Raw genomic sequence first — 27,850 nt, forward strand, 5'->3', positions numbered from 1 at the left:
TCTACGTTCAAGCGCCGTGCCTAATCCTGGAGAGAGCCCCATGTTTCTTCCTGGATGCGGGGCGCTCCCTGCCTCTACCCCAGGACTGTCGAGCGTCCCCGAGCGCCACCTGGACGACGGTCCCCGCGCCCCGAGGGGAGCGGCGAGGAGACCCTCAGCCAGGCTCCGCCACAACCTCCGAGGCCGACGAGCGGGCTCCCAACGCGCGGCGTCCGCTGGGCGCCGGGCTGCACGCTCTGGCGTCCCTCCAGGCCGTGGAGGTGCCGAGAGAGCGTGGGCGTCGCCGACACCTCCGCCAGCCCGCTGCCGCGCTGCGGCCGGACGGCGCCCAACGCTCCGTGGCCCCGCTCTGCGACACCCTCCGCCGCGAGGGTCCGAAGCCCCTGCCTCACACCCCGCCCGGGTCTCCCTACCCCTACTTGCTCTCGTCCTCGACGCCGCCTCCGCGGCTGGGCTCCGAAGCTCTCGTCCTCCGCGCAGAAGCGCCCAGTCGGCTCGCTCCCACTCTGGGTGGGCTCCGTCCCGCCCCCACAGGCCCGGCCGCAGGCCCCGCCCCGGCAAAGTCCTGTTCTTATTGGTTCCTGTTCCCACCCCTCACGGTCGGGCCCGCCCCCGGCACCAGCCGGGGACCGTCCAGAAGGGAACCGCCCCCTCTGGAGCTCGGCGTTGGGGCCAGAATCTTGCCCAGGACCTTGGGCGCCGAAAGGGTGCGGCCCCAGGAGGCAGGCTACCGGCGCCACTGTCGTCCAGCCGAGGGCCTCTAGCCAAAGCTCCTTCGCCGTCGCCGTGCCTGCCGTCCGACAGGCCCCACGGCGAAGGACCAGAACTTTACACGAAGGTTGACTCCTCACAACCACCCGCGAGAGAAAGCCTAATCAAGGAATCCAAATGGCACCTCACTCAAAGAAACCATAGAATTGTCTCCTGCCACCGGGCTCAGTAGGCCTGGTGTCTCCAGTGAAAGAGCAGCACCATTTCTCGGGCTGAGCTCGAGGAGGAAACAAACATTTCTCCAGCAACTGCAGTACAGCGCCTACTTGAAACATACACAGATGCAAATGACGCTCCGGACACCTGAGGCTTGAAATCCCAGAGCAGCGTTGCCTTTGATACTCCCAGTGCCTAAGGTCGGCTCCCACGCCCTGTTGTGACACACATGCTTAAGCGCTACGCCTGCAACACACTCATACTCAGGTATGTGCATGGCGCAGTGCCTACTGCGAGCAGCAGCCCAGTTTCACTAAGGCTGCGAGTCAAGGATGATTTGAGCCTGTTTCCCAGGCACTTGCTAACCACCCCACCCTGCCTCTGCCCGCCCGACTCCACCCTACCTCACCCCACCCCCACCAGAACCTCTTGGATTTGGTGATCAAACTCCCCATATCTGTTCGCATAGAGGTACCAAAATAGAAGACGGCCAGAAAGAGCAGTGTTTGGTTACACATCACAGATGACTGTCACAAGCCAACGTAGCCAAAGCAATAAAAGCTGCATATCCCAAACCACTGTGAAACCATGAGCCGTGGACAATGAAACAGGAAATCTCTTCTGTGATGGAGGGGGGAAAGAGGAATGACAAGACATATTTTTTTGACAAGACATATTTTTAATCATGTCTCAATGAGGAAATAAATTTGTAGTAAATTTTGAACACTGATCTTTATGGACTCCTCCTGCTCACCACCAAAAAATCCCTTATGTATTTAGAAAACTTCCCAAACAATTGTTTAAGATAAAATTTGGGGCTAGAATAGTGTGGCTTTGGAATTTCAAATTTATTTCAAAGTTCAAACTTTGAATTCCAGGAGATTATATGACAAAATGAGCAGACCGAATTCCAAGTACCAAATTGGAAACCAAATCTGCATGGATGTAATAAATGAATTAACATGTATGTATTCTACTGCCCTCTCATGGGTAAGATGGAGATATACATAATGGTAGTTCATGCCTTTTAAAATCTGAGAATAGAAAGTTTAATTTGGCAACTTATATTATTTTGATGACAAAGAGGCCAAGGTAAAATAAAATCAGGTTTTCCAAGGGACTTACAAATACTCAGCAAACAGAACTTCAACTTCAGAAACCAGGGAGAGTATTCTAACACCAGGGCTAGTACAAACATGCTGTTGGGATCACGCCTATGCTTATGGCTACCTGTACAGAATGTGGAAGCATGCAGGAATTTGCTTTTAATTTTTTTTTCCATTTGAAACGTCATTACTTTCTGAGATGTTTCACAAAATGCTCTTTTTCACTTTTGTATCCACTCATGCTATAACTTCTTGCTGTGAATAACTTGAGAGTAGAAGTGAAATCTTATTCTTTATATCTTTGCTGCCTAGAATAGTACCTGGTACTTTAGATGTTTGATCAGTAATTGTTTATTGAATAAGTGGAATGAAGTATCAGCCCAACCACTAGATGGCAACACAACTGTATATGTATAGAAGTATGGTCTGGCTAATTGGATTGAATTCCACCTGACCTTGAGTAACAGGAATGTTTCTAAAAAGTTACACGTGTATCTTATTTTGGTAAGTGAAATCGTTTAACACGTACCACTCCAGCTGACTCTAACTTTATTGTCAATTATATCCTTAAAACTAAGAATCCTTTCATAAGATAAATTCTCCATAAGTATAATAACTCATAATTACAGATTTTCTATCTTGGGGTACACCTGTTCTGTTTTTGTCTAAGAAAGCCACCCTTCAGATGTATCCTGTCAAAAGGACTTTTCAGAAGTCTAAGTGCCTATAGCAAGTTTCATTCTATAAACCAAAAGCCTACATTCTCCCTATATCAAATCATTTGCTTGTTTTTGTTTTTTTAAATATTTATTTATTTATTTGGCTGCGCCGGGTCTTAGTTGCGGCAAACAGGATATTTTAATTGTGGCATGCAGGATCTAGTTCCTTGACCAGAGATTGCACCTGGGCCCCCTGCATTGGGAGTGCAGAGTCTTAACCACTGGATCACAAGGGAAGTCCCATCATTTCCTTGTATTTTTGCCCTGCCTTAATAACCGTTTTGCCTGGAAGTCACGGACACTCAAGAGTCAGAAAAACCCAGGTCCCCATTGCTACCTCTCACTAGGTGCATCCTTATGCAGCTTATTTTTTTTTATCAAAGGTCATTTCTTTTTTTAATTAAGGTATAGTTGATGTACACTACTATATGTTACAGGTGTACAGCATAGTGATTCCTAATTTTTAAAGGTTATATTCCATTTACAGTTATTATTACAAATTGGCTATATTCTCTGTGTTGTACAATTGTTCAGGTTATTAACTTCACCAACCTCAGTTTACTCATCTTCCCCAAAATGGAGGTAATAATACCTATAAAATTGTGCAAAACATTAAATGAAATAATGTCAATGGAACAATATCTAATACAATCTTTGGCTTGTAGTAGGGATTCAATAACTGGTAACTATTGTTATTCACACTCTACAATGAAAATCTCACCCATATTATTATTTGGTTTATTTGTTTTATTCTCCTGATTTAATGCCTTCAGCAATTAAATTAAGTTCATAACACCAGGTTTCGTAGCGATAGGCCATGCGGATTTGGGCCACATTTGTCTTTCGGATATCATTTCCAGTAGGACCTTCTTCAAGGTAATTGTCGCCCAGAAACTTTGCTTTCTCCTATAAGAGAACAGGAAACAGAATGATTGTTGTCTCTTTTTACCCTGATATAGACAATAATTACATCCTCCACCAAGATTCCTTCCTTATGTTAGCTATGCAAGAGGAAAACAATAAACCATTAAAAGCACTCATCCAGTACCTCAATGTGCACGGTCTGCTGAGAAATCAATTATATTTTATTTCCCTTGCCCAAAAAGCATGGCCAGAGAGACAGAATAATTTTTTCTAGTCCCTGTCCATAGTAATTGCACATGATTTGTGAAATAATTTTTCAACATGTTTCCCCAACTAATTTTTCAATATTCAAGTTGCCAAATTCTAAACTCAGAAGGAGAGCCAGTCAAGGGCAGGTCTACCTCATGAGAAATTCCACATTGCAGAACACTGTTTCTTGCCACTTCACACATATCACAGGTACTCAACTTGAAGACTTGTGCAGCAATGGCATATTCTTCCATTAGGGGCTCCTTGGGTTATTTATTTAAATGAGGCCAAAAAAAAAAAAAAAGAAGAAAGGAAGAAAAAGGAATGCATTAAAAGAAATAACCCACATCCTGCACAAAAAGAATAATGAAATATCTTGATTTGACTTTAAAATTCTGGGTGGTAAACAATATTTCAGCAAAATTATACTTGTATTACTCAAAATTCCATATGTGTACCTTGGTGAAGTGGAATTGCATCGGGTCATCTGTAGACAGTGAGATCATTAGCCCTTTCTGGAAGAAATCTAAAAACGGATTTTTGGCATATTCCAGAAATAAGCTGTTGTTACTTAATGGCGACATAGCGATGGGAATCTGGGCTAAGAAAAACAAATACTGTAACACAGGACTCTGTAAAGGAAGAGTGAAAAAAATTTTTTTTTCATGTTGAAAAAGGGATACAAACTAGAAAAGTTAAAACTTTCTGGTTACCTCAAGTTTTACCTTTCAACAAAATTATCACCTATTCTTTAAATCCCCTTGTAAAGAAGAATAATAGCTTTTAAATGTAAATACTATTTAGAAGAAATTTATTTGGGATCAATTTTCAGAAGCATTGCGTCAAACCCAGTTGTTTGTGTTTTAATTGTCTAAGTTAGATGGCCCATCTTAGGCAAAAGATTTCACCTTGAAACATTTTTTTTCTCTACAAGAAAGTTCTGACTCACACCAGAGGCATTTTAAAACATGCTATAACATGAAATCTGGTGAAAACCAGTTTCAGGTAAGCCAAACTGCCTCTGATTTATCCCTTGTCAGAGTTCTAAAGTGCAAGTCAGGCGACCTCCATTAACTCCTCCCTCACCAACTATCTAGGTAATCTTGAGCAACTTCCTTTAACTTCTCCGGGCCTCTGTAAAATGAGATGCACTAAATAATCTCAAAAATCTTTTTTGCTCTACTTTAATTTGATTCCAGTGTTGATCATGACTTGTGACAGAATGATAAGGGAAAAAAATGCTGTTCCTCTAGCTCCAATATAAAAGTTAATATTGAGAAGAGAGCTTCCAACTCACCTTTTTTAAATTCAGGCCATGAGAGATATTATCCGCTGTCATGAATGCTGTCATGAGATGGGTGAGAGCTCCAGCTTCCCCACAGTGAGGGCGGAACAGAAACGTATTCATGCCTCGTTCCCTAGGGAAACGGAGCTACTATAGCAATCACAGGTGACTGACTGGGACCTGGCAACAATGCTGGGCATAGAGCGATTTATAAGAAAATCTGGTAGGAAACACCAGAACACTCTGAAAGGGAGTGGGGTATCCAAAGTATTCAGCAAAACTGACAATTCCAAATCATAATCTTAATTCTTCCCAAACACAGGCTTTTTGAAAAAAGAGACAACATAGGATATGAGGGTATGGAGGGAAGTTTTGATTACCTGAACAGAAACATCTTCAGTTTCCACCCAACGTTTACCAATATCACCATGTCGTTGTTTCTCCTACTCACACTTTAGCGGGGAAACATTTCCAGAAAACCCCATTATGATAGTCTATTTATTTATTCCTTACCCAGATATATCAAGAAAGGTAAAATGTATGGAATTTTATAGTAAATTGTACAGTGATTAGTGTAAATTCCTAAACTTCCAAAGAAAAGGAACTGTGAAAGTTACTGAAGGCTCCAAACTGTCCATTCCTGCCCCTAAATAAATAAAGAAACCGAAGAAAAAGACAAGGGAAAGAAATTTCTGCTCTGGGCCAGCGGGCAGCATCCCAGCAGCGTAGGCCCTCAACCACCTAGGGTGCCAATGTATGAGGAAAGAGGTGTGCTAAATAGAATCTCCTTCTAGCTCCAGTTCTCATCTACTTACTTTCTCAGGCTATTGAGCACCGTGATGTTTGCGTACATATAGTAGGCGTAGTAAGTGTAAGATGGATTCTTTTCCATGGTCCACTCCTGGGGCTTAGGGCTCTTGGAGGAGAACATGTGGCCGCTGTGTTTGGACTCATCATCCACACTGTCGAAGCCAGTAATCTGTCAGGAAGAGTGAGCCACGTACTGGGTTCAGTCTGAAGGCAGGGTCCCGGCCCTCAGACAAACTTTCAGCTTCCAAAGGCAAGGACCAAATGTCAGAGATAAGCATCAAGAATTAATCATGGTTAGGTAGGCGGGCTGGTTCATGTGCAGCCGTAGGAAGGCTTTCAGGGCCATGCTTACATGCTTGAGGAAGACACTGAGGTCTGGGTGAGCCTGGGGGTTGATGGTGGCCTCAAACACTGGCATGAAAATATTCTCCAGCATCTTTCCGAAGTGTGGAAGGAAATTCTTAGATCGGAACACATCACTAGAGGCAGGAATGAAGAGAATTTAGGAGGAAAATATTTTTTGGACTGATAGTTCAAAGCAAAGGACCAAAGGCAAGCAAAGGACTAAATGCCATGTTCAGAAGAAGACCTAGTGTCTCCATCCTAGGTCCACTCTGGTACATTCTTCTTGGTTACCCATAAAGAAGGATTCAGTTTGGGTTTGGCATAGGAGGTATAAATTTCTTGCTGGACCACATGCCCCTATATCTTCTACAAATCCTCTGTGGTGAGAAAACTAAACGTTCACAGCTAAGTCCAGATAGAAAATGAAGAGTATGGGAACTCTGTCATGAAAGGTTCAATGATTTTTACGTGTGTGGTATCGTGAGCGTGAAACAGTTATCAAGAACACCAATGATATGCTGTGGCCAGGGGGCAATCTAGCAAATTCTTATATAGCACTCAATATATGCCATCCACTCTTTTAAGTGGCCAGAAGTATTAGCTAATTTAATCCTCATAAAACACAATAAATTAGGTACCATTATGACCCCATTTTAAAGATGATGAAACTAAGGCACAGAGAGGTCACGCAACTTGCCAAGGTCACACAGCTAGTAGAGCCAGGATTCAAGCATAGCCAGTCCAGAGCCAGGGCCCATGCTTCTAACCACCACACTCTAATGCTTTAATATCTCTTCCTTAATGATATTAGACAGGATGTTTTACTCCAGTCAAAAAGCTACTTTTTTTTTTTGGCTAAAGAGACAGGATAAAACTCTTGCGTTGTCACAGGGCACACACAGCATGGAGGTAGGTGGCTAGACAATATATAAACACTTAAGTTAGATAAAAGATCAATGATATGAACATCCCTGAGGGCAATGAGTAATTAGCAGGTGATAATACCATTGATAAATACTCATTAATTATGGAGAACTTGAGCACTTGTAGATGAGACAATCGACAGACAGTGGTAGAGGTTCTGATACAAGAAAGGTACACCCCAGTACAGATGCTCATGGGAAAGAGTGAACTGGACACAGAGAGGAAGACCAAGAGAAAGAAAATGTATAGTAAAATATATATAGTTCTTATCTTAAGTCTTAATCATTCTCAAGAAGTTATTTTGTGATCTGCATAAAGTCCCCTGTTTTACAAAACAAAACCAAAAAACCTGGTTAGAAAACTGAACTGAAATGATCTTCCTAACTCCTGTCTGTCATCAAGAGTGCTAAACCCAGAAGGGACAAAAACAGGCACCCGGGCCCCAGTACTGAGTGCTGTTTAACAAAGCTTATTTCTGTCCAGATGTGATGTACATTCCTTGTTGGTGTGGAGGAGGTGAGGCAGGTGGGAGGAAGGCAGGCTTCAGGGTTTCCAGTGGGTGGGTACATACTAGATCCTGGGGACCTGGATCATCCATGTCATGTTGGGGCAGTAGATGTGGTTTCGGACGAACCAGGTGGAGAGTTTGCTCCACTCATCAGGACTGCGGCCGTAGATAGACAGGCGGGGCTCAGTGTGCTGGTACTTGGCGTCCACCAAGTCTGCACCTACCTCCTGCAAAGCCAAGAGAGGAGTCCAAAGCCAGGAATTCCCACGGGTCCCTCAGGGGTCTAAACCTGTGGGGTCTAGGGAGAGGAGATGGGTACTAAGAAGAACAGAGGAAATGTGAAAGGCAGTCAGAGGAAAACTATCAAGGTTAAGATGTAAGGAGCCTGAGAGGTGAGGGGGAGCTAGTCGGGCTAAAAGACTGAAAGGATGTAATGGAGTCTAGAGAGAAAAAGAGTCAGACTAAAGATAATGAAATCCCAAGGCACTGCTGCAAAAGAAATTCAGCTTTTCATATGCCCCCTATCTCCCCAAACACACATCTCCCAACTGCACCTGTCATTCCTGCCTCCTAATGTTCAGGTGTCATGAAGATCAGGATGGATTCTGATCCTAATTCTTCCTGAACTTACAACTCCAAAAGCCTGGAAGAGCCAGGTCCTTAATCCCAAATCCACACCCTTAGGGTCTCTGTCCTAGGAATCAAGGTCTTTGAAAATCATTACAGTGAATGTTTCAGAAGAAATTATCACATTAATTTGTGTATTGCCTGACCCCAGGGATAGCACCCTTCCTCCCTCCCTCCCTCCCTTCTTTCCTTCCTTCCTTCCCTCTTTTCTCTTTCCTTTTTTCCCTCTCTCCTTCTTCCCTCGCTCCCTTTCTTCTTCCCTCCTTCCTTCCTTCCCTCTTTTCTCCTTCCTTCCCTCCCTCTCTTCTTCCCCCTCCTCAAGAACCAGGCCAGGTACCATAGATCTGGTTGATTTCTCCTCACCTTGATGATAGTGGCAAAATATTCCCCATTAATGTAATTGTCTGTCTTCAGGTAGATGTCCCGTAGCTCACTTGCTCCTACAGGATTGTATTTGTCATTGAACTTATCAAAACGCTGGAAAGTCTGACGTCCCTGCATCAGGAAACAGGAGCACAAGTATATCTTTATCAGAGCTGCCTGAACACAGAGTTAGGGAATGGCCACAAGGAACAGTGGCCTGGTAACAGGAGAAGGGCTTGGCGCAGAGCAACTAAGCCAGTGCGCCACAACTACTGAGGCTGTGCTCTAGAGCCCACGAGCCACAACTACTGAGCCTGCGTGCTGCAACTACTAAAGCCTGTGCCTAGAGCCCATCTCCACAACAAGAGAAGCCACCACAATGAGAAGCATGCGCACCACAATGAAGAGTAGCCCCAGCTCATCACAACTAGAGAAAGCCCATGCACAGCAACGAAGACCCAACACAGCCAAGAATAAAATAAATAAAACAAATTTATTAAAAAAAAACAAAAAACAAAACAGGAGAAGGGCTTGGGCTCCAAGAATGGAATCCAATACAGCTGACAATGAGAGAACCTCAAAATTGTCCATGGGTTCTTTCAGTTAGCATGGTAAGCCCACGTAGTTTAGCGTTCTCTGAGAAGGGAGAGTTTGTAGGGGAAAGGCGTGTGGGGTTCTGAGTATTAGATGAAACTGACATTATCTTTTCAACCTACAGCATGAACATCCAGAGAATCAACAGTCAGGTCGTAGGGATGCATTCTTAATTTAGCAAAAAGTTCCTTTAGGGTCAGATTTTTCTCCTTGGTGCTATAGACCACTCTGTCAGCATCAACTTGGTAAGATTTCTTAATAAAGCGCAGTAGATGTTTCTGGTTCATGCAAGCGGCTGCATGGATATGGGTATCAACCTGTGTGTACATTCAGACAAAGAAAAACCAACAATCAGCTTGAGTTATGCTTCTCTGTGGTGCCTGCCAATCCCACTGTGATGGGAGAAAGGAGTATATGATAGGGGTGTGACCTGGCAGCTGGTGGAGGTGACCAAGCAAAGAATGAACCCATAGTACCTTTTTGTGCCCTTGTGAGGATGTGAAAGGTTAGGCTGGATACAGTAATATTGCCTGCTTCTCCTGGATATCTGTGCGTCAAATTTACTTCCTACATTTGATCCACACAAAAGTCTTGGGGACAATTCTCCACCCATGAGACACAGCTGGAAGTGAAGCAGCTGCTACAGCTTTCAGCCCCAAAGGGAGAAAGGTTGAAATGATGAAGCCATGGCACAGTGATGGCACTTATGAGTTAGGTATTTTTATGAGTACAATTTTATAAGCGGAAGTTTTGATAGATTAAGTAACTTGCCCAAGGTTATACAGGTGGCTGAGCCAGGGATTGGTCCCAAACCTCTGCTCATATATTTCCTACTCCCACTTCCTTGCAATCATTTAAGTGGTCAGAACACATCTTGGAAGTGTTTCTAGTTGATTAGTTTTCCATTTGCTATTCACAATCCTCTTATGAGCTAGATTGAGCAGATATATTTCTCAGTGTTACAAATGAGGAAACTGAAACTCAGAAATATTTAATCACTTCCCCCGCAATGTCTTACAGTCAGGAAGTAGAAGAAAGAGGACTAGAGTGAAGACCTTTCAAATCCTAGAATAGTGGTTTTTGAGGTTCTATTCGTTTTTATTATTTTTGTTGTTGATGATAACTATAATTTTTTATGGCAATAATGTGATAAACCTTTCTATGCAGAAAACAGTAGAAAAGGCATTTTAATCTTTTAGACTCATCTATCTCCTTTCATGAAGTTCTACTGAACCTGCAGAAATCTTACATGAATCAGAAAAACAGTATCTTTCTTGTTCTGTTCAAGAAATAAGTGGATTAATGTTTTTGTCCAGGAATGATCCCTGAGCACCGAATATGTTTACCTTCCTGCAGTTGTAAAAATCCCGGTGGGGGTTGCTCTTCAGCTCCTTCAACTCATCCATCTCATTGAGCATCTGATGGACCTGGAACTTGGAGGAGAGGAACTTCAGGCGCCGGTGGGTATAGGTCTTACTGTGAAAATTAAATCATGATTGTAAAAAGTTCCAGACATCTAAGGAAAACAGTCACAATTTCAAAACCATCAGGACCCTTATAACCTGTAGAAAACTATTATGTTTGTTTCCAAATGGAACTGGCTTACTCTGCATTAATCTAACTTGAAAAGTATTGGGCTCCAAGGACTTAATCTTTTCATCAAAATTGTACACAAATAATAATGAGGGAGGATTGGGGCTCAAAGCCTGTCTCAGCCACCTGTGTGACTTTGGGCAAATCACTTAACTCGTCAAAGTCTCAGCGTGTAAATCGGGAGTTATAAAAATACCCACCTCATAGAACGATTGTGAGGAGAAAAAGAAACAATGCACATGAAGGTTTTAACATAGTGTTTGAACCTTGTAAGCAATTAATTAATACGTAGTCTTACTGTCAGTAGTAGTAATAGTAGCAGTAGTTTAGGTCTTAACACTTACACGGGTCCTCGAGCAATTAATGCAAGTAAAAAATTCATATCATCTAAGAAGGTGTCCAGATTTGGGTAAGGAAGTGGCTTAGGCTCCTCTTTGCTGGCTGCTTCTTCATTAGGATAGATGTAAACCACACCGTCCTTCATTTTGAGGTGATAACCGAGGTTTTCCGGGAGGTTATCTGTTCGGAAGGGGTCTTCTCTCTTCTTCATGGGAGGGGTAAAGACTTTTTCAATAAAACACACAATAATATATCAGCACATAGAATGAATGACCACATAAAAATAACCAAAGTTAAATACTGTAAGATCTCATTTGTATGGAATTCTGTATGTCATAAGTTGTAATTATCCAGAGCTAAGCTAAAGTTTATTTTTACATTATTTCCCAAAGGTGACTAAATTAGTAGTATAAAATAACTATAACATTTTATCTAGTGTAAGAATGACTTTCAAGTTCTTCAGAATTGCTGTTTATATAATTGCAATACGACTTACAAACCATTTTCATTATTTATTAAAGTTGTTAAAGTCTTCCTGTTAAGAGCATTTTATTAACATTTGAGATAACTGCGTAGAAATAAAAGTAAAACTACCGTTAAAATGTAGAGTTTGGGCCTTTTCCTTAGTTAAACCAAGCTTCTCTCTCAGTCTTAATTTAGAGTGGTTATTTTTTAATAGACAATTTTTTGGAGCAGTTTTAGGTTTTAGGGGGGTGGTGTGATGAATTGGGAGATTGGGATTGACATATATACACAAATATGTATTAAATGGTTAACTAATAAGAATCTGCTGTATAGGGCTTCCCTGGTGGTGCAGTGGTTAAGAATCCGCCTGCCAATAGAGGGAACATGGGTTCGAGCCCTGGTGCGGGGAAGATCCCACATGCCGCAGAGTGGCTGGACCCGTGAGCCATGGCCGCTGGGCCTACGCGTTCGGAGCCTGTGCTCCGCAGTGGGAGAGGCCACAGCAGTGAGAGGCCTGCGTACCGCAAAAAAAAAAAAAGTTTATTTCCAACAAGGTTACAATAAACATCTTTATTAAGACATTTTTGTACAATTGCTCTATATCTTTAGGATTAGACTTCTAGAATTGAAATTCAGGGGAGGCAGCTATTTAACGTTTTTGAACTATCAAATTGTTATGTTGTTAAAAATGTCCAGTTCTAGAGCTTCTCTTTAATTCCTTTTAATATTAAAATCCTAGTAAACATGTTCCAGTTTGGTAACTCATAACATTGGTTTGTTCATCTTCTATAGTATTGACATTTAGGATGACTTGCCTTTGTTTCTCCTAAATTATACTTTATCTCTCTAGTATATTTAAGAGTAGGGACTCGAAAGTTTATATTTGACATAGCAACGTACTGTCTCACTTCTTTCGTGTTCCTTATCTCAGTTTTGGATAGAAAATGTGCCAAAATTTTCTTTTTTCTTTCTTTTTTTTTTTTGTCATCAAAATTTATACAGCAGTTCTTATATATATATATATATATATATATATATATATATATGTTTCTTAGTAAATTTATTTATTTATTTTTGGCTGCGTTGGGTCTTCGCTGCCGCACGTGGGCTTTCTCTAGCTGCGGCGAGCGGAGGCTCCTCTTCCTTGCGGTGCGCGGGCTTCTCACTGTGGTGGCTTTGCTTTGTTGCGGAGCACGGGCTGTAGGCACGCGGGCTTCAGTAGTTGTGGTACGTGGGCTCAGTAGTTGTGGCTCGCGGGCTCTAGGGCACAGGCTCAGCAGTTGCTGTGCCCGGGCTTAGTTGCTCCGCGGCATCTGGGATCCTCCCGGACCAGGGCTCGAACCCATGTTCCCTCTATTGGCAGGCGGATTCTTAACCACTGCACCACCAGGGAAGCCCTATACAGCAGATTCTTATTAGTTAACCATTTAATACATATTTGTGTATATATGTCAATCCCAATCTCCCAATTCATCACACCACCCCCCTAAAACCTAAAACTGCTCCAAAAAATTGTCTATTAAAAAATAACCACTCTAAATTAAGACTGATAGAGAAGCTTGGTTTAAATAAGGAAAAGGCCCAAACTCTACATTTTAACGGTAGTTTTACTTTTATTTCTACGCAGTTATCTCAAAAGTTAATAAAATGCTCTTAACAGGAAGATGTGCCCTGCATCGGCTGGCGGACTCTCAACCACTGCGCCACCAGGGAAGCCCTGGAGAGAAACTTTTAAAAGTCAGAAATCTAAACGCCTAAATATAGGAATTGATTAAATAAATTATGATACAGGTATACAATAGAAATTATTAAAATCTGATTGTTTTAAAATATGTACTATATAAGAAAGAAAGTAAAAATGAGATATGTAAATAAAGTGCTATGGAAAGTCAAAACCTGTAGTTTACTTTTATACAGAGGTCAGAGGAAGGAAGGAAATGATAATGGTTGGGCTGCACCTTGAAGGATGAGACCAGATCTGGACATTTGGACATATAGTAAAAAAGTGAAAGGAAGGGCAATGCAGCACAGGGAATGGCATGGCAACAGTACAGGGGCAGGAATGTGCTGAACTAAATGGACAAGAGGATACGCTTCCAACCAGGACAAAGAGTTCAAAGGTGGAGTAAAGGAGGTAGGTTTATAAGTAGATTGAGTGTGCAAGTCCAAAAATAAATAAATAGCAGATAAATAAAACATAGTTAGAAGGCTAGATGGTGGTAGGCCTTGAATGCCAGGCTCAAGACTGGACTTAATTTTGTAGGGGGCGTAGTTAAAGGTTTTTGTCAGGAGAAGGATGTGCTCAGATCTGTTTTATAATAACTGGTACCAAAGTGAGGATGAACTGAAAGGAAGTGAGATTAGAATTTAACAGAATAGTTAGGAAGCTATTGCAATGATCTGGACAAAGAGAAATATGCACCTAAATTAGAGCTTGAGGAATGGTGAAGAGAGGAGGTTCTGAGAGATATTGTACAGACTGAATCAAGTGATTGGGCACTTGGGCGGGAGAGAGAATGGAGCCAAAGATGACTATGATATCTTAAAACTGGGTTACTTATAATCATGGGGCACTTTTAACAGTTAGTAGTTAAACCTAAAGCTATATTCCAGACATTATATAAGAAAATTACTTACCTGGATAGAAGCTCTCATTTGCTACCCAAGCCTCACCCTCAATGTTCCTCATGTACTGGGAAGGGGTTTTTGGAAACCTCTGAAACGACTTCTGCATATATTTCTCCCGTATACACAATGCCCGATAAAGACCTTTGCAAACCATTTCGAAATCTTCAACCGTAACCTACCAAGAAAATTTCAGAGTAGCTCCTGTGAAAACTGGAGAAGTGGGTAAAGCTTGTCATTGGCACCTCCCAGCTCTCCTGGGTGTCACAGCCCCTGCTGAGCCGCTCCTACTTCTCACTCAACTTGGGCCCTGGGTCTCCCTCAAGGAGCAGGCCCTGAGGTTTTAATCGCTCTTCCATTCTTGGCAAAACGTGTCTGTCCTATGAGTCTTTCCTTACAGTCCCATATTTGTTTTTGGTTTTCGCTAGATAGCAGTGATTATCTAACAAATATGATTAAAAGGACCCATTCTAACATGGACAATACTTTCTCCAGGTAACAAAAGAACATTTTAAGTATGGGCTTCTGAAGACAACATCTCAACTGAAAGACAATGTTGGTGTAATTTGAGAACTCAGATCACCTGCTGGTCAGTGTGGGAAAAATTGGGGAAGGAGTAAAGTGTCACACTTCCCTCAAACCCTGTCACCCATGCACTACTTTCTGTAGCTAGAGACGGATCAGAATATCATCCTGTGAGAAGTCATTCTTTGGGATGGTTTTGAACAGAATTTTATCTGGGACTAAAAACAGAGATTATAGAGTAAAATTTTCTTAGAACTGCTGGAAATTTCCTAAAACTGGTCTATTTCCCTGACCCCCATCCCCAACTCCTGGCTAGGCTTGACATGCCCACAGTTATAACTCTAAATCATTGCATGCTCATCATCAGAACCCAAAGACTTTCTGGGACCAATGTAAGCTTGTTCCCAATGGTTTGAAGTCCAGATATTAATCCTAAACAGTTGAACTCTTTTTAATGACTTGCTGACCTTGACCAAGAGAGTCTGGCACAGGTGCTAGGTCTGGGGGTCTGCTTCCAATAGCATGCTTGTTCCTTTGCTACCTAATGGGCCAGCCATCTAAAGCTCCTTGAGGACAAGAGCTGGATCTTATCCACCTTCTCGTCCTCAGCACTTAAGCACACAGTGCCTGGCACAGAGTATGTGCTCAATAAGGACTGATTACAATGAATTTGTTATCTGGGATGAATGGCCTTGGGAACTTAGCCCTAATTCCCCCTTTACCTCTCTGTTCAGTTATAAAGGCAAAGACTGATTCAGGTACAGGCCACAACTAGGTGGAGTGTAACTCAGCAGCTCAGCCACCTTCAGCTACCCGGTGTAGCCACATACTTGGTTCTTCAAAGCAATTATACTCCAATAAAGACGTTAAAAAAAAGACAAAAGAAAAAAGAAAGAAAAAGACTCCAGACCAAGGTTTCAGGTGCCCTCCAGCTTTTATAGGAGGAGAAGCTAATCCCTGACTTCTGTGAGCCTTGTCCTTCCTCTCATCTTCTTTCTTTTTATTCCTCTTTTCATTTCCACCAAGCACATAAGGATCAAGTTTGTCACTTAATATTTGTGGTTTTCTTGAACTCTGGCCTTCTCCAAACTTTGTTTTCCACGTTGCTATTAAACATTTCGTTTCAGTTATTTAGCATCTAAAATCCCTGCCATTTGTAGAGCACACATGTTACCAGGCAGAAAACGAATAAACAAGAATAGTGTCCATTTCATTGCTCTGTCATTTTTAAATATCTTGGGACTGACCCTAAGTGGGTCAGTTACATGAGAAGAGGGTTTAGGACCGGTCATTAAAACTATATTTGGAGCACAGACCAATGGCTAAACAGCAGTTTCACCAATATGATGTTGATTTTGCAAGTCCGTGTGGCAGAGATTTATTTATTGACCAACTGTTCTGGAGAGGACAAGCAGGTCAAGTTGTTTGCAACTTGAGTTTACTATCCCTGTGGCATACCAGAATCTGTTCCAAGCAATAATCTACTGTGTAAGCATCAGCTATGAAATTGGAAAGGACAGTTGGTCGAAAAACAGCAGCTGCATTAGAATGTTCTGACCTCTCGCTCATCTTCTTCTTCTTCTTTTTTTAAAAAAATAAATTTATTTATTTATTTGCTTTTGGCTGCGTTGGGTCTTCGTTGCTGCGCACGGGCTTTCTCTAGATGTGGCAAGCAGGGGCGACTCTTCGTTGCGGTGCACGGGCTTCTCATTTCAGTAGCTTCTCTTTGTTGCGGAGCACAGGCTCTAGGCACGCGGGCCTCAGTTGTTGTGGCACGTGGGCTCAGTAGTTGTGGCTTGCAGGCTCTAGAGCGCAGGCTCAGTAGTTGTGGTGCACGGGCTTAGTTGCTCCAGGGCATGTGGGATCTTCCCGGACCAGGGATCGAACCCATGTCCCCTGCATCGGCAGGCAGACTCTTAATCACTGCGCTGCCAGCGAAGTCCTCTCTCATCTTCTTTTCTCTCCATTCTTCTTTCCTCTTTTCTCTCTCTTTCTCCTGATCTGTTTTCTTTGATTGGTTAATCCTACCTGCAGCCCTTCTCTCCATTCTAGGTCTGCTCTGGGTCCATCTTTCCCCAAGAGCCCCTCCCCACTCTGCCCCCCGGGCCTCCCTGAGGCTCCCTTTCCTGCTTTATGATGCCCTCAGTGAGACTAGTTCAGTTGCTACTCTCTTTGGTCCTTTTGCCAGAATCTGTCCACTGTATTCTGTAACACACACATCACATTCTACTGCGTATTCGCATGTGCAAGCAAATGAGATAAAGGAGGAGAAATTATGTGAGATGATAAAAGCGAAACGGAAATATGTCATAGCGTATCGTAAACAACAAGGTCCTACTGTATAGCACAGGGAACTATATTCAGTATCCTGTGATAAACCATAATGGAAAAGAATATAAAAAAGAATATATATATATGTAAAATGAATCACTTTGCTGTACAGTAGAAGTTAACACAACATTGTATATCAATCATACTTCAATAATTTTTTTTTAAAGTTGCAGCATATTGGTATTGAAGTGTGATAATGAAGTATAGCAAAGGACCGGTGAGCTAACACCTTCTTCAAAAGGAAGGGGAGGAAGGAAAGAAGCTGAAACAATCAAGCTGAGTATCTTTCTAGCAGCTACATGTGAGGGGCAAGAAGCAACTCACCCCAGAGGAATAATCGCCTGTGATCTGCACTCTCTGAAAATCAGGCACGGTCTCGTAGGTGGGAGACGAAGAAATGTATTCATCAGTGTGGGACAGTTTGGTGGAAGATGTTTCACTTTGTGGAACGGACAAACTAATGGTCTTCTGTCCAAAGGAACGCTTTTTTCTCGGTTTGAAATTGAAAAATAAAAAGAGTTAACTTTATCTTCATTGCGAGTTTCATTGTGATAAGTTGATGTTCCACTATACAATTTCATTGTGAGGAAAAAGAGTGAAAATTAAATGTGGGCTGGGTGTCAGAAACAGGATCCAACCTTATGGAAAGGGGTATCATGTTGCAGTGTTCCCTTCGTCCTCGTATACCTTGGAAGAGTGGGTCTTAGGGAATGTACTAGAAGACTCTCAGCATGACACTGTCCTGCACAGGAGGCCCACTCCCAGCAGAACAGGAAGTCTGGGTGCTGCAGTGAGCACAGGCTATGTCAGTTAGTACCTGTGTCATTTGGTGCATGTCCCTTAAATTCTGTGAGCTTCTGTCTCTCTCTCTAAAAAAGTGGTGTAATAATGTCTACCATTCAGGATTTCTGTGAGATTTAATGTTTATAAAACGCTTAGCACACTACCTGGAACTTGTAAGTTGCTTGATCAACATTACTTCCTCAAATCAACATGTATTTATTCCGTTTCTACTTTGACCCATGCCCTATGTTAGGTCCTATGGGGGATGCCAAAGAAGGTGGATTGTTGTCATTTCCTTAAAGAGATAAAACCAAGGGAAGGACTGCAGAATGACCTCCCCATGAAGCTGGTTGGGGGAGGGGAGTGTTTTGAGGAGGGGGGTCCAGGTAAGTGGTCAATAACAGGTTTGAGAACTAAACTGTGGCACCTGGTGACAGGTAGTGAGTACTAGAGTAGTTCAAAGAAGGGAAAATAAGCGGACTTTGTGGAGAGGGATCTGTTCAGGGAAGGCAGTAGATACACATCACAGGCATAGGATGGGCAGCGCCTGAGGGCAGAAACGGAGAGCTGTATCCCTGAGGCCTGGAGGAGGTCAGACTGGCTGAAGGGCAGGATTCCTCTCAGGCAGCACGACACTAAGGCTGACTAAGTACAGAGTCCAAAGATGAGGCCCTTGAGTTCCAGTTTCTATATGGTGTGGAAAAGCAGCCATCAGCCCACTTTGGTTTGGAACAATCACGTGGTAGATCATGTCCTCTTGCTTGGGTGAACAGGAATGCTTCAACTAAAGGCAGATTGGATGAAGGTAGGAAGGCCACTGTTTTCTTCTTTTTTGTCCTCGTCGCTTCGCCCTAGTGTACTCACTGTGTGTGTTTGGGGGGGTGTGGGTTTAACTCTGACAGAGTTTTTCCCCCAAGTTGAATCACCATTCAGAGTGAACCATCTGCCCTGACATTTCCCCTTCCTTGTGTCCCAACGTAATAAACATTCCACTTACACCACTTACCTCCTGCCTCCTGTGGGGGTGGACAGAGCCTCCAGCTGGAATAGGTGTTTGCACATCTCATGGTGCAAAATTGGACAGACCTCATCCACATCAAAAGGGGAGATCTCATGATGGCCTCCCTCATCTTTGACTTCAGAGGCAAACACTTTTTCAGCAAAGCTCCGTGTTGCATCATCAATACCTAAAAGGCGTTTTCACGTGTTAGTGTTCAAGCACTTTCTCAGAAGTCATCCGAGAGTTTCTGCTACACATAAGGCACAGTGCTAAGGACTGCCCTGGGTACATGGCTCCCCTGCTCTCCGCCCAGTGTGCCGGAAACATGATGGAGCTTCATGCCTATCCTCTCTTTAGTGGGTTTCTGTGTGGGTAGCTTGGAAATCCATTCTCAGAATCACGGGTCAGATTCTTACAGCACACTTTAGAGGGTCCTAAAGATGGGATTGGGCTCTTGCAGGACTAGCACTTAACCCAAGATCACCTGTTTCTGGCGGGGCTAAGTTTGATTTCATAGTAACCATGCAGCATAGTCCTTCCTATCAGGTTGGTGGAATTTTTCTGACGTTTTTAAAGATGTGGATAGGGTTGTTGGTCCTTGGTGTTCTTCTTCCTGAACAGAATAAGTGATCTAAATAGTTCTGAGAAATAAGTGTGTACTTTAGGGCCTTTCTTCCGCATAAGACAGATATTGTGTTTCTGTCACACATCACAACCTCATTTTTTTCAAATCCTGATGACTTGGTGATGTGCTGGTGTTGGGGGGGGGAGGGGAATCGCTAATATTTACTGCCTAGTGTTGGGAGTCCCATTTCTTGTGGATATGTGACCTTCCATAATGAGTGACCTTTGGACAGCCCATTTTACTTTTACTTGCCTTAATTTTTCCATTCTTAAAATGGGTGGAAGGATGACCTTTAGCCTGGCAATGAACAACCCCAAGATCCTTAGGATACAAGACAACCAGTTTTGTCATATAGGGTGGTGATGGCCATCAAGTATATGCTTTTCTGTTAAGTTCTATTGTGTTTTCCAGACATCCAGCTGTTTCCATCTGAGTAGTTATAACCTCCAATACTTCTAAAAGTCTCTTGGTATTTCCAGAAAAGAGCAGGTAGCAAATAATGAGAATGGCAAACAGCTGGATATTTGGAGCAACAGCAGAAGACAGAAACATTCTTCATGTGATGACAAAGCAAACTGCATGCAGAAACATAGATCCCCTCGCTCCTGCTGCCCCTTCAATGTCTATACAAGTCTCCACAATGACACATTTTCAATTACAATTTAGGTAAGTGTACTGTATTCAAGTACTGTTCTGTACTTACCAACTCCTTCACCTTCTCCTGTTTCAGTTTCCTTATGTATAAAATGGGAATACTAATACCTACAAACCTCACTCACAAGGCTGTTGTGACATCAAGTGAGATAATGTATGTGAAAATGCTTTTTTAGAGCAATTTTTTAAAGGAAAATAAAACACCAGATTAAACTGAATGACATAATTTGGTAGCATTGCTCAGACTGATATTTGGTATTTGGGGTTAGGTTAGGGTTATTAAGGAAACGATAAACGGTATGGCTTAGTATAGGCCGAAGCATACATTGGAAATGAGAGTAATTGACTCATAACTTCACCAACGCTAACAGTCAGGTCAGCCAGTTTTCAAACCTGGCTTGTCACAGCAGAGTAACAGAGAAGCCCAATGCGTTGGCTGAACTTCGTGCATCTATTTGTCTCGTTGAGCTCAAGCACTTCCTGAAACTGACAAGCATCTTTGGATGCTATCCCTAGTTTTTTGGCAAGCACCAGGATCCATGAAGGAACGAACAAAACACTAAGTAGATACATTTGATGACCTGAGAATGCCTCCCCACCCCACAGCCAACTGTTCCCCAGAAATAGTATCATTCCTCCCTGAGCATCGCAGGCAAGCACATGCACCTAAAGGATGAATGACAAGCAGAAATTAGAAGAGGCTTCATGTACCATGGGTAGCAAATGGAAATAGGCCAGTGGGCTCTGATGATGAGGAGGAGGAGAATGAAGATGACTATGCAACTGGCTTGTCATGATGGGTCTGTGGCAATGCTCTTGGAGGTCTCAGGAAGGAAAGTATGGAAATGGAGTCCCAGGAACCAAATCCTACTCGCTTGAGATCTGGCTCTTCCAAAACAAGCATCCATTATGTGGGACTGCACATATCTATCTGTTTCATGTTTTTAAACATTGTTTTTTCTAGGTTGTACCTCCCTAAGTCACTATAGACAGTTGAAAAGTAGAAACTCTACTCTCAAGAAGTAGCTTACATTATCACAAAAAATTGTATGGTTGATATTTCCTTCCACTGAATCAACCAGTTGTTTTGGCTTCGTGTAACTACAGCTGAAATTTGATTCCTAATTCAAGAGCTTTGCCTTTCAAAAATACTTCAGGGAGTGGTGGCGATTAGGGAGAGGAAAGAGTGAAACTGACATTTCAAAAGGTGAGTAGATAAGATTTGGTGACAACCTAATTCATGGAGTAAAGTACAGATGACTCCCTGAGGTTTAGTATAGACAATTGCTGAGTTCTTTTTTGAGCATGTTTGAGATAATGGAGCATCTGAGTGGCAACGTCTTGAGGTTAGGACATCCACATTTAGACAGAGAATAGATAAGAGAATAGAAACAAGAAGTAGAGTGGTGAAGCAGAAAGAACACTGGACTAGGAGTGAGAAAAAGTGTCTGTGACAGCTGGGTGGCCTTGGTAAAGCCATATAATCACTAGGAGCTTCAGTGTTCATCATCATAAAAGAGGAATATTAATAATAACAATGTCAACTTCAGAGAATTGTTGTAAAGATTGAACAGGAAATACTTTAAAAACTACACAGTACTATGCAGAAGTTGGGGATTATTATTATTAACATGGGAAGTGCAAAACTCTTGAGAAAAGAAATACCATGCTTGCTTCTTCACCCAACAGACCCAGAAAAACATGCTTATTTCTCAGCAGTGCTTTATTAATGTGTAGGAAAGACAGGTTGTAGATCTTTCATCTGCCACATGGCATCTCATAGAGGAACTCGGAGGCACCATGAGTACTATCAGTCCGTCAAAGGACAAGTCTGATTTGAGTTGGAGGGGAACATACATAAAAAGTTACAATTTTATCGAAAATGGGTTTCACTTTATCTGGTCACAAAAATTCACCATGGAATTTTTTGCATTGGAGGAGGGTTCACTACGGCAGGACTCAGTAGATCCCCTTAACTAATGTCTAAAGGAGAAGATTATTTTATGTCAGAATATCAAATGAATGTCCTCTGAGGTTTCTTTAAAAAAGGGATTTTTGGAGGCAGGAAAATTCATGAGTGCATTTGCTATGCTATGGGAGATCTATGGTCATTATAAATCTTTGTTGGCTTTTAATGGTATCATTAATAAACACTGCTGAAAAATACACATGCTTCTGAATTAAAGAATAGTATCTTTTAGAAATTGATACTTTGGCAAATGGCAGGAAAAATAGCCCAAAATACTCACATTTTTCTTCAGCTGTATGAAATAAAATAGAACAAGATAAAATATATGTGGCTACTCATCAATGCTTTGGAATAGAAATAGGTAGGTTGGTATAAGAAAGGGGTGTGGTGGGATGTGTTATTAAAGCTCATTCTTCCATTTTTCTACAATTTGCTGCCAATAGAAAACCCTGGGAATATAGTTATTATATAGCTCTTCGTTTTCTTTTCCTTTCTAATTTGTCTCTTTAAATTTATGTTTATAATTTTAAAAAGGTACTCTTTGTAAAATGTGATTTTTAAAAACCTGATCAAGAGGGATGGAAACTCTCATACAATGCTGATTGCAGGTAAGCGAAAACAGATTCTTTGGTAAACAATTAACACCTACCAAACAGCCATTTCTGAGAATCTATTCTGAAAGAATCCTTAAACGTGGAAAAAGCTTTAGGTACAAATATTATTGTCAGAGCACATTTATACTTAAAAAAATCATAAGGAACGTAAGGGATTGGTTAAGAAAATTGGAATATTATACAGCATTTAAAATGATGTTTAGGAAGAGTTTGGAGTGCCATGGTAACTGATTAAGTTATAATGTGAAGCCAGAAAAAGGGCAGGATACAAAGTCACATGTATAATATAATCTCAACTGTGGTTTTTTAAAAAAAATTCTTTAAATTTTCAAAGAAAATAGTTTGAAAGAAAAACACTAACATGTTAAAAGTTATCTTTGGATGCTGAGGATTGTGGGTTTTTTTTTTATAACTACTTTTCTAAATTTCTCAGTTTCTCTAAATGAGTGTTTATTACTCTTATTTTTCAGTGAAATGTCTCTTTTTATTTCACATGAAATGTATTACTTTTATAATGAAAAAGACAAATTATTATTTTGAAAATTACTCTGTGTACAAACCTGGATTGTGAACCATCAGAATACACAGATTAATATTAATGTTGCCATTATTCTCATGATTTTCAGCTAATGGTGTAGCTAAAGACATTTTATAGGACCCTTCTCCCAAGTGTGGCAGCACAGGTTTTGTTTAGACTAGCAGAGTAGATAATAAATATCTTACACCGTTTTCTACTGCGATCATCAAGGATGCTACTACATGATACAGTTTTAGAAAATTACCTCCCTCCTAAAACTAAGAACCAAAATCCCCTTGGAAACCTTGTCTTTTCCTGAAATGTATTAGTTAAAAATACTATGAACCTTAAACAAAGGATTCCCGAGCTGACATGATAGTTAAAGGATTGATTGCATATTAAAAGAAGTGAACTCTACAAACACTTTTGCACACCTACCTGGAAGTTTCAACAGAGGCATTGTGCTGGGATCCTTGATTCTAGGATAGCACAGTAGAAAGGAAGAGACAGGAGACTGTGGGGATGACTGACTGACAGTATAAAACACGCTGATATTCATTTTATTATTTTGCTTTGCCCCTGTAATTTGACCCTTCTCTGCTAAAAGGAGACAGATGAGCTTTAGACCTATTTATAGCTTTAGGCACTGACTGTGAAAAACAGGTGAAGCCTTCAGTGTTTTTTTTTTTTTTTTTTTTTTTTTTTGCGGTACGCGGGCCTCTCACCGTTATGGCCTCTCCCGCTGCAGAGCACAGGCTCCGGACGCGCAGGCTCAGCAGCCATGGGTCACGGGCCCAGCCGCTCCACGGCATGTGGGACCCCTCCGGACCGGGGCACGAACGCGTGTCCCCTGCATCGGCAGGCGGACTCTCAACCACTGCGCCACCAGGGAAGCCAGCCTTCAGTGTTTACCCTGGGATTTTAGACAAGATATCTGTGGTGGGCCAGAAATTGCATTTCAATACTTTCTAAATCTTCCTATGGATTGGATTCTCTTCAAGTGTAGTTTTCTAGTATGACTGGACCACCGATGACCATTTTCCACCCTAGTGAAACACAATGAAATCGTCCATGCTTCTGGAAAGTCAAGGTCCTCAGGATTTCAGTCCTGAGAACAGCTTTCTGTGGTCGGAGAATATGCTGGTACATTCATCAAACTCTCAACACACACACACACACACACACACACACACGCACGCACACACACACACACACACACACCTTAAGAAATATTCCTGACTTGGCAGAAATTCACCTGACAGAATTTATTTAATGAATTAAGTCATAAATTTACTTCAAATCTTGTGGAAGCACAACTGCCATCTAGAGTGCTCAGGGACCCTCACTCTATATATTGTTACAAAAAGAATGTATTTCTCATGCATAACATTTTATAGTACACAGAGCACTTTCCAAATATTATCTATTTGACCCTGCTTACAATTCTATAAGGCAAGGAGCACCTTACCCTTGCTTCCCAAATTAGAAAACTGGGGCTCTGGGGAGAGACGTGCCTTGCCCAAAGTCATTCTGATTGTTAATGCAAAGCCAAGTCTCTCTGGACCAAAATCTCATGCTCCTTCCACAATAACACAGAGTCCTGGTTACAGCAAAATACAGGAAGACCTCAATTTTATTGTGCTTAACTTTAACACACTTTGCAGATATTGTGTTTTTTACAAATTGAAGGTTCGTGGCAACCCTGCAAGGAGCAAGTCTACTGTCACCATTTTTCCAACAGCATTTGCTTACGCTGTGTCTCTGTCACATTTTGGTAATTCTCACAATATTCCAAACTTTTTCATTATTATTATATTTGTTATGGTGATTTGTGATCTGTGATCTTTGATGTTACCATTATAATTGTTTTGGGGCACCACGAACGCATGCCCATATAAAACAGTGAACTTAATCGATAAATGTTGTATGTGTTCTAACTGCTCCACTGACTGGTTCCTGTCTCCCCGCTTCTCCTTGGGCCACCCTATTCTCTGAGACACAGTTATATTGAAATTAGGCCATTGAATAACCCTACAATGGCCTCAAAGTGTCCGAGTGAAAGGAAGAGTCTCATGTCTTTCACTTTAAATCAAAAACTAGCAATGATTAAGCATCGTGAAGAAGGCATGTTGAAAGCCAAGATAGGCCAAAAGCCAGGCCTCTTGCACCAAACAGCCAAACTGTGAATACAAAGGAAACGTTCTTGAAGGAAATTAAAGGTGCTTCTCCAGTGAACACACGAATGATTGATAAGAAAGAAAATCAGTTTCATTGATGATATGGAGAAAGTTTCAGTGGTTTGGAGAGAAGATCAAACCAGCCACAACATTCCTTCAAGCCAAAGCCTAATCCAGAGCAAGGCCCTAACTCTCTTCAATTCTACAGAGGCTGAGATTGATGAGGAAGCTGCAGAAGAAAAGTTTGAAGCTAGCAGAGGCTGGTTCATGAGGGTTAAGGAAAGAAGCCATTTCCATAACGTAAAAGCGCAAGGTGAAGCAGCAAGTGCTGATGAAGAAGCTGCAAGTTATCCAGATGATGTATGTAAGTAATGAATGAAGGTGGCTCCACTAAACAATGGATTTTCAATGTAGATGAAGCATCCTTACATTGGAAGGAGGTGCCATCTAGGACTTTCATAGCTAGAGAGGAGAAGTCAATGCCTGGCTTCAAAGATTCAAAGGACAGGCTGACTCTCTTCTTAGGGGTTAATTCAGCTGGTGACTTGAAGTTGAAACCATTGCTCATTTAGCATTCTAAAAATCCTAAGGCCCTTAAGAATTAAGCTAAATCTACTCTGCCTATGCTCTATAAATGGAAAAACAAAGCTTGGATGACAGCACATCTGTTTCAACATGATTTACTGAATATTTTAAGCCCTCTATTGAGACCTACCACTCAGAAAAGAAAAATTCTTTTCAAAATATTATTGCTCAATTGACAAAGCACCTGGTCACCCAAGAGGTCTGATAAGAGATGTACAAGAAGATTTATGTCGTTTTCATGCCTGCTAATACAATATCCATTCTGCAGCCCAAGGATCAAGGAGTAATTTTGACTTTCAAGTCTTATTCTTTAAGAAATAAATTTCTTAAGGCTACAGTTGCCATAGATAGTGATTCCTCTGATGGATCTGGGCGAAGTAAATTGAAAACCTTCTGGAAAGTATTCACCATTCTAGATGCCATTAAGAACACTCATGATTCATCGGAAGAGGTCAAAATATCAACATTAACAGGGGTTAGAAGAAGTTGATTCCAACTCTCATGTATGACTTTGAGGGGTTCAAGACTTCAGTGGAGGAAGTAACTGCAGATGTGGTGGAAATAGCAAGAGAACTAGAATTAGAAGTGCAACCTAAAGATGTGACTGAATAATCTCATGATACAACTTGAATGGATGAGTTTCTTCATATGGATGAGCAAAGAAGGTGGTTTCTATTTTCTTTCTTTCTTTTTTTGGCCACTCCACACAGCTTGCGGAATCTTAGTTTCCCGACCAGGGATCAAACCTGGGCCCTGGCAGTGAAAGTGCCGAGTCCTAACCACTGGACCACCGGGGAATTCCCAGAAGGTGATTTCTTGAGCTGGAATCTACTGCTGGTGAAAATTTTGTGAAGGTGGTTGAAATGACAGCAAAGGATTTAGAATATTACATAAAACTAGTTGATAAATCAGTGGCAGGGTTTGAGAGGATTGACTCCCATTTTGAAAGAAGTCCTACTGTGGGTAAAATGCTATCAACAGCGGTGCATGCTACAGAGAAATCGTTCAGGAAAAGAAGAGTCAATTGAGGCAGAAACTTCACTGTTGTCTTATTTTAAGAAATTGCCACAGCCATCCCAGCTTTCAGCAGCCACCACCCTGATCCGTCAGCAGCCATCAACATCGAGGCAAGACCCTCCACCAGCAAGAAGATTAAGACTCTCTGAAGGCTCAGATGATGGTTAGCATTTTTTAACAATAAAGTATTTTAAAATTAAGATATGTACATTGTTATTTAGATATAATGCTACTGCACACTTAATAGACCACAGGATAATGTAAACTTAACTTTTTTTTTTTTTTTGCGATACGCGGGCCTCTCACTATTGTGGCCTCTCCCATCGCGGAGCACAGGCTCCGGACGCGCAGGCTCAGCGGCCATGGCCCACGGGCCCAGCCGCTCCGCGGCACGTGGGATCCTCCCGGACCGGGGCACGAACCCGCGTCCCCTGCATCGGCAGGCGGACTCTCAACCACTGCGCCACCAGGGAAGCCCTAAACTTAACTTTTATATGCACTGGGAAACAAAAAAGGTTGTGTGACTTGCTTTATGTGATACTCACTATCTTGTGGTGGTCTGGAACCAAACCTGCAATAGCTCCAAGGTACACCTGTCTGTGATAATTACTGTTAGGTAAATAAAGTACTTAGCCAGACTCAGCAGAATTTATGAACTGTAACAGCATATATTAAAGATAGGAGCATCAGTGTGGAACCTCAGATTTGGA

General features: G+C 41.9%; 1 protein-coding gene across 2 annotated transcripts; it reads right to left on the reverse strand.

Annotated features, from left to right (window-relative positions):
* Window positions 1-3,480: 3,480 nt before the first annotated feature.
* AMPD1 (adenosine monophosphate deaminase 1) lies at window positions 3,481-23,863 on the reverse strand. Of its 2 annotated transcripts, XM_065872061.1 has the most exons (16): window positions 23,800-23,863; window positions 22,511-22,522; window positions 18,989-19,169; window positions 17,524-17,689; window positions 14,356-14,521; window positions 11,259-11,478; window positions 10,668-10,797; window positions 9,444-9,638; window positions 8,728-8,859; window positions 7,801-7,964; window positions 6,313-6,439; window positions 5,966-6,129; window positions 5,163-5,283; window positions 4,324-4,497; window positions 4,018-4,128; window positions 3,481-3,658 (listed from the first exon to the last, which is right to left on the reverse strand). In XM_065872061.1, exons 1-16 carry the CDS (start codon window positions 23,819-23,821, stop codon window positions 3,500-3,502), a joined length of 2,244 nt encoding a protein of 747 aa, XP_065728133.1. In that variant the 5' UTR covers window positions 23,822-23,863; the 3' UTR covers window positions 3,481-3,499. The 2 variants fall into 2 exon arrangements, with proteins under 2 accessions (XP_065728133.1, XP_065728142.1); XM_065872070.1 differs by lacking the exon at window positions 22,511-22,522 and having other exon boundaries at window positions 23,800-23,821.
* Window positions 23,864-27,850: the final 3,987 nt, after the last annotated feature.

This window comes from Phocoena phocoena, chromosome 1 (assembly GCF_963924675.1).
Source record: "Phocoena phocoena chromosome 1, mPhoPho1.1, whole genome shotgun sequence".
Classification (NCBI taxonomy): Eukaryota; Metazoa; Chordata; class Mammalia; order Artiodactyla; family Phocoenidae; genus Phocoena; species Phocoena phocoena.

Coding starts and splice junctions, on each gene's coding strand:
- AMPD1 (XM_065872061.1), bottom strand. CDS start 23,821: ATGCCTCTGTTGAAACTTCCAG. Junction 14,522..17,523: donor CAGGCGATTATTCCTCTGGG/GTGAGTTGCTTC, acceptor TTTTCTTGGTAG/GTTACGGTTGAAGATTTCGA. Junction 4,498..5,162: donor ATGGCCTGAATTTAAAAAAG/GTGAGTTGGAAG, acceptor CTTCCTTTACAG/AGTCCTGTGTTACAGTATTT.